This window comes from Mesoplodon mirus, assembly GCF_964341445.2.
Source record: "Mesoplodon mirus genome assembly, chromosome: 3".
Classification (NCBI taxonomy): Eukaryota; Metazoa; Chordata; class Mammalia; order Artiodactyla; family Ziphiidae; genus Mesoplodon; species Mesoplodon mirus.
This window is the reverse complement of record NC_138978.1, coordinates 98,612,217-98,619,867: the sequence shown is the minus strand read 5'-3', so window position 1 is coordinate 98,619,867 and position 7,651 is coordinate 98,612,217. Positions and strand designations below refer to the sequence as shown.

General features: G+C 37.4%; 1 protein-coding gene across 1 annotated transcript; it reads right to left on the bottom strand.

Annotated features, from left to right (window-relative positions):
• Positions 1-6,426: 6,426 nt before the first annotated feature.
• Positions 6,427-7,284, bottom strand: LOC309799177 (mitochondrial fission factor-like; the record flags this gene model as incomplete). The annotated part of the gene is made up of 1 exon (XM_082612163.1): positions 6,427-7,284. The coding sequence occupies exon 1, from the start codon at positions 7,162-7,164 to the stop codon at positions 6,427-6,429; it is 738 nt and encodes a 245-aa protein (XP_082468289.1). The 5' UTR covers positions 7,165-7,284.
• Positions 7,285-7,651: the final 367 nt, after the last annotated feature.

Sequence of the window (7,651 nt, the reverse complement as noted above, 5' to 3'; positions counted from 1 at the left end):
TGCTAAAAAAACTGAATTTTTAGACTTAAACAGTTATATTTTAGCTAGATTTTTATGCACAATTTAAAAGAGCACAGATAGTGTTAAAATGTTACTTAAATGTTTCCTGCTACACTTTCTGTTCCTAAAGACATGGATTTCTGTAATTCCTATTTGTACCTCCAGCACATAGTAGATTCTCTATAAATGCTTGCTTCCCAAAATAAGTATTGTGTAGTTAAAATGAACATTTGTGAGGTTCATATAAATGAATGGTCAAAAACGTGAAGGGTACAGATCCTGAAATGAGAGAGAATGCAACAGTTAATACCATGTGTTCTAGGGGACAATTTAAGTGGCATCAATAGACACCAATAATTTGACATTTCTGCCAATGGCAAGTCTAATGGCTGTACAAAGTCATAAATAGAATTTAGAGTAGGACTTGGAGAACTATGACACAATTTAGGTGACTCTCCATTTTAAATAGGCAATTTGTCAGCAACGTGATCTTTAAAATGGCTCTTTTATGTTGTTTTCTTGTTTGCCTTTTTAAGAAATTCACCTAAAAGTGGCATAATTTTTTTCAAGAAGAATCTATCTTTTCTTGACCAGAACATTCTTCAGGACAACTAATATTAAGGCTACAAGGAAAACAAGATAATGAAAATAAAAATATGGGAACCATGGGCTAGATGTTATGCTGAGAGTTCTGAATTTCACAACATAGTTACTAAATTATTTTAGTTATATTCAAAATTTCTATTTGGTCATAGAACAGATACAATAAACCACACCCTGGATAGGGACTGCATACATAGTTAATGATAAGATTAATCAGAAAATTATTCTTAGAATAAAAATCTATCCATTCTATGAAAATAATGGAATGGTAATGTACCACTTTTGAAATGGAGCAGGACACTATGGGGTCTTCCCAGGACAGACCCCACCCCCTCCCATGTCCTCAGCCTGCATTTTCTTATAGAAAAACTTTAGTCAAAGAAAAAAATTAATGAGAAGTGAGAAAATGCAGACACATAGGAAAATAGTCCAACAGGACCAAATGATAATAGTTTAGTCATTAAACAAAGACAAGAACCTTTAGTCCTTCTTCAAGGGCTATAGATAATATTCCGAGCCTTTGAGCTGTTTTATACATACCAAAACCCCCACCAGATCGAAGAAGTTAACTACATGATGACCAGACCGTAGCCATGAGATAATCTGCCACAATTCTGAGAACTGGCCTCAAAGAAATGGGAACAAATTAACCCTGGAACTGAAGATTAATTGTACTTAAAAACAATCAAAATGATGCTGATCAGACCACTGTATAACCAATTTCAAGACGACTGTCAGAGCTGACTGTGTTGTTTCTGCAAGTAGCCCCCTCCCTCCACATATACACCCCAGAAACTGCCCTTTAAAAGCTCTTGCCCAGTGATTATCAGTGGAGAGTTGTCCTTTGGACATGAGTCTACCCTCTCCCCTGGCTACTGGCCTCCAGAATAAAGCAAAGTTTCCTTTCCACCAAGCTTGTCTCTTGAGTATTGGCTTTTGAGTGGCAGGCAGTTGGACCTGAGTTTTGATAACACTTTAGCTACATCTTTTCAATATGAACAAAATTATCTGGTGTTCCCATGCCTAAAATCACACCCATAATTTTTATTTTGTCAGTGTTTGGGGCATATTGCCATTAACTAAGCACACAGGCTATTCTGCCTCATCCTGTGAGATATTTGTCATAAGATGGTCATGCAGGAGCCTGTGGAAAATGTTCAAGTGTCCAATCCACACTCCCAGTGCACCTCCTCACAAACCATCAAAGACTGTCATTATTCAATACTATGAAACATATTATCATGAGAGTGCCTTTAAAAATAGATATTCAAAATGGCAATTTGATTTTTAAATTAGTCCATGCTTAATAACTATCTATAGGACAATTCATGCTGCTGCACTAATGAAGTATTCATAACTCTCTATGTAAACACTGTAGGAATTAAAAATCAAGAATATCCTTCACGCATTTTAGGCAGGTGTCAGTAGTCCTTGACGTTGCCATTTGGCCTAAAGACATTACTGCAGGGGACAATAGAGACACACAAATCTATTTACTTTCTCTGTGTGAAAAGAAAAACCTTCTAGGCAGAGGTTACAGTTAAGCACATTCATTACCTTTTAACTGCTTCTAAATTGCAGTGTGACCTTCTGCATCAATAACCATATCTAGTTAACTGAAACCTGCACAATTTGGGCATATGTGCTGTGAAAAACGTTTCCCTTCATTGGCATATATGTATGTGTGTCTGTTTGGGCATGTGCAGCTACACCTGCTATTATAAACCGGGTAGACACAGTAAAAGAGAAAAGCAAATGCATTACTAGAAAAACAGCTAAATAATAAAAACAGACAAATTCCACCCAAACATTTGTCATGTAATACATGGTTAAATAAGGACCATGTTAAAAAATGAAAATTTCTGTTGAATAAAATTATTTGTAATGCCAGAGGTTCCATATATCAGAAAAAGCATGAAAAGTCACTGTGAAATTAAGCATTGTGTTTAAAATTTTAAGCTATGTAGAAAAATTCCACTAAGAGAAAATATGTTTGACTATCTTAGGCTAGGCCACAGTGAGCATATGTCATAAAAAATTAACTACCACATCAACCACTGTGAGCACTGAAGTATACAAATTATCATTCCCCTAGAAGACTTATTGAAAGCTCTTTCATAGTCACCTGTAGAATGTACACATTTCATCCTACCTTCAAAAAATACAGCTCATGTTCCTAAGCCGCCAAAGAAAAATGCCATCATTCAGGACCTTAAGTAGACCTTTCAATTCACCTTAACACTTTACATTCTCCCTATATCCATTTTTATAGTTCTGTAAAACAAAATAAAAATACAGACAGCAAAGGAATTAACTCATTTTCTCCTTTAAGTCATTTAGTCAACACTTTATCCCAATTAAACTCATTTTCAGAAACAGTGTTGGAAGCAGTGAGAAATGTAAATGCTTCCAAAATGAGATAAGCAGCATATCCAGTGAGTCCAAAGCCTATCAGGAATACAGTGGCACTGTGATGAACTGGCCATCATGGGTAGCAAGTAAAATATGGTCATTGGCATCACATAAAGAAGTTTAAATCCAGTCTCCCTGCTCTTCAAATCTTGATTTAGGAGGGAGTATAGAAAATAAGAAGTAGTAAGCCCAGGGCATTTAGTTAGAAATGAAGAGAACATCAGAAGGAACTCTAATCATCAGCCACTGCAGTGGGAAGATAATAAAGAGTGAGATCCTGGAGTTCAAATAAAGGTGGACTTCAAGAAGTTGGAACCTATGCTGCAGATAGGTCAAATAACACAGAAACTGAGAATTTATCCTTGAATATTGCCATATCTAAGTTATCGCTGATTTGACAAAAACCTTTTGGGGAGGTGCTGGAGACAAGTGGGCATTTAGGAGACAATGTGAAGAGGAATGTAGACAATGAGTATAGAGAACTCTTTCAAGGTGTTTTTATGTAAAGAGCAGATACTTTGTACAGTAGTTACAGGAGGGTCTGGGTCAAGGGACAATTTTACTTGAAGATAAGAAATATGTTATTTAAGTAATGGTGAGAATAAATAAGTTGTGAAGAAAAAACTGATGATGTAGAGAGATTAAGAGGGCAAAATTCTAGGAATATTCTTGAGTAGACAAGAAGTGTGATGATCAAGCACACAGATAGAGAGGTTCTCAATATTTTGGAGCAAGGGAAATTCATCAGTTGAAAATGAGGGCAGATAGATAGATCGGTAGAGATGCAAATTGAGCTAGCTTGTAGGAGAGTGTGGAAATGCTCTGATTTCTACTACTTTCCCCAGTGAAATAGAAAACAAGATCATAAACTAAATGTGAGGAGGAAGGAAGGCATACTGGAAAGCAAAGTATGAAATTGTTGTCTTGGAGAGTGAGAGGGTGAAATGGCATGGGAACGTGTAAGAACATTGCCAGGGAAACTTAAGGTTACACCTGTACTTAACTGTCAATAATTTCAAAGGTAGTCAATCACTACGGCTGTATGTTTCTGCAGCCAGACCTTCCGCAGCTTCTAGGGTGTAGAGTGGAAGGTAATAAAGCTGGATTTAATTGGGGATGAGATTTTTCCTGTGGAGTATGGTAGATGGTATAAGGAGATAGAGACTGTACGTGAGGCAATGATTGTGACACCAACAGGACCATGAAACCTAAGTCGGGTAAGGAGGGAAATAAAGGCACAAGGGGTTGAGAGAGAGTGAAAAATATAAAGAACAATAACCAGGAGGTTCTAGTGTGGTCAAGAACTGTGAGAGGATTCTGACAACAGCCTCCTATCTTTCCAGCTCAAAGACTAGGAAAGTTGAGAATAATATTGTGGGGTGAGGGCTTCCCTGGTGGCGCAGTGGTTAAGAGTCGGCCTGCCGATGCAGGGGACACGGGTTCGTGCCCTGGTCTGGGAAGATCCCACATGCCGCAGAGCGGCTGGGCCCGTGAGCCATGGCCGCTGAGCCTGTGCGTCCGGAGCCTGTGCTCCACAACGGGAGAGGCCACAACAGTGAGAGGCCCGCGTACCGAAAAAAAAAAAAAAAAAAAAAAAAAAAGATTGTGGGGTGAGAAGTGAGTTAGACTGTCAATGACTAGATTATGATCATGGAGTAATTGACTAAAATAGTGTGCAGGAAAAGGTCATTGTAGAAGATGAGGTCAAGAAAATAAAATAAAAGGCCATAGAGGGAATATTTAGGTGACCCTGGAATACACCGAGAATTATGACAGGAATAAATGTCTGCAAGTGACAATGAGCCCAATGTAGGCAGAGTGCTTAAAACAGTGGACTCTGGAAGCAGGCTGGACTCTTGAAGGTCCAATTCAGTTTCTAAGACATGAGGCAAGGAAACACATCATAAAGGAAAGCAAACTAGATTGGGATTCAAGCTGGGCTTTCAGTCCCAGTTCTACAACCATAGCAATATTTCTGAGTCTGCAAAGTGTGTTGTATTATATAAAGGTACTGGATTAAATAATTCCTAAACCCCATTCAATGTTGAATATCCTATAACTGTAGCAACCATTTTCGTGAAATAGAGAAGGAAGAGTTGGGGAACAAGGGTGAGGGAGAATAAATCCATTTGGGGAAGAGAGTTAAAATCTCCTCTACATATAAGATAGAAAGGAAGCACTGGAACTTGGAGCTCACAATGAATAATAATTGTAATAATTATAAATTCCAATAAAAATTTCTTGGATCCTAAAAAAAATAAAAAGATATATACAGTTTCCAAAACTGGTAGAACTGAATACATTATACAACCTCCCTCTTTCCATATATAAAATTGCAGTAATAATAACAGTAATGATATCTACTTTAAAGTGTTTTGTGAGAATTAAATGAGTGAATAATGTGTCTGTTAGTGGTTCCATAAAAATATTATATCAGTCTTTCTCTCCTCTGCCTTACATGATCATTTCCCTTTCTACCATTAGCTGACACATTTTTATTTTTCCTATTAAAACAAAATAACCTCAATCTGAAAAGACTACATTCTGTAAGATTCCAACTATAAATATGACCTTCTAGAAAAGGCAAAACTATGGAGACAGTAAAAATATCAGTGGTTGCCAAGGGTTAGTGGGAAGAGAGGGATGAATAGGCAGAGCACAGAAGCTTGTTAGGGCAGTGGAAGTACTCTGTATGATACTATAATGGTGCAGGCATGTCATTATACATTTGTCCAAACCAGTAGAATGTACAGCACCAAGAGTGAATCCTAATGTAAACTGTGGACTTGGGTGATAATGATATATCAATGTAAGTTCATCGATTGTAACAAATGTACCACTCTTGTTGGGGATGTTGGTAATGCAGGAGGCTGTGTATATATGCAGGCAGGGGAGGATATAGGAAATCTCATTACCTTCCCCTCAATTTTTCTGTGAAACTAAAACTGCCCTAAAAATAAAGTTTATTAAAAAACAAAAAACATAAAAACAACTGAATTACAGTCTTGACTGCTTCTTCCCCTTTGGCTGATATACAACTTGCCAAACATTTTTATTTCTAGCCCACCTTTATTTCTTTTCTTTCTCTTTACTGAGATTTTTTTTGTTTCTTTTTGCAGCAAAATTCCTTGCACAGTTGTATACACTTATTACTTCCAAATAGTCCCCTCAATTTCTTTTTTAAACCAACTCCAAATAGAGGGATTTTTTTTCTCCTTGAAAATGTTTTTTTTTTCTAAAAGTCATTAATAATATTTATGTTTCTAAACCTAATGGTCAAGTTTATATTATTGTTGACCTAGCAGCAGCATATAATACAGTTGTTCATTCTCTTCTTAAAATATTTTATTCTATGGTTTCCTGGATATCATATTCTCATTGTCTTCCCCTTTTCATTTTGGTTGCATATCCTCAGGCTCTTTGCTGATTTGTCCATCTCTCCCTAACGTTTTGTTTGTTCACAAATTCTTTATATTTCCAGCTGTTGAGACAACACTTTTGAGAGTTGAGGTTACCTCTAGTGGCAAAACAAGAGCCAACCCTAAGCAGCAAGAATGCTATGGTAATGGAATACATGACCATTTCTCTTTTAGGACCTTCTTTGTTCTCCACTTCCAGAAGTTGTAGACATCTATTTAGTTTGATTATCTGTTGTCCTAATGAAGCTGCATCTACAACAGTCATGTCATCTGAAGTTCCTTCAATCATTGCACCTATATTAGAAATATTATACATGGAGTCAGTTCTGACCAGCTGTCCATTTTGGCAAACAGAATTTTCACTCATAGAGCACTCTCTTTTTAACCTGCCAATTTCATGGATTTCTTCATTTTGAGAGGTTGGAGGAGGCCTTTCTAAATCCAGAAAATCTAGTGGTCTTTCACTTAGCATAAGCACATGAGGTGGTGTTTTTAGTGCCAGTGGTTTAAAGGGAGTTGACTGCATAAGGTCAAGATCTGCTGGTCTTGAAAGTGGAATGTCTTCATTATTTCCTGATACAACAATTCTCCCTGGAACCTGCATAATCACACGAGCAATTAAAGCTCCTTCTCGGAATCCTTGTTCAAGGTCAGCATTTGGTGGTTCTACCTTTAATTTTTCCAGGACCTTCAATTCGCTGACCAATACCTTTGGTGTATTCCATTTCATACTGAATTCAACTAATTTCTACCACCTCAGCAGCAGTGGGAGGAGGAAATGCTGCCCCACTCACTAAATGTGTACCAACTACTGCATGCTTTTTGGCATTATCTGCTTCTGTGCTTCATATTAAATCCTTTAACTTGTTTATGCATGTGCTGGATTTACAGCCACTTTTGTACCCCTGGGCCTGCTGGAGGGTCTCTGGTGAGGGTCACTGCCTGCTGGCTCCCAGAGGCCATTGGCCAAGCACAGGGAAGCCCTCCCTAATTTTTGAATATTGAAATACTCTGGGGTTCAGTCCATGTTTCTCTTCTCTATTTATATTCACATCCTTGGTAATCTCTTCTAGTCACATATTTTAAATTTTCTCAGTAGGCTAATGACTCCTATATTCATATCTCTTTTCCAGTTCCTATTCTTGAGCTTCAGTGGTTATAACTAATTCTCTTCTCAAAACTTGCAGCACTTGTAATTTCCCATATCTCATTTAATG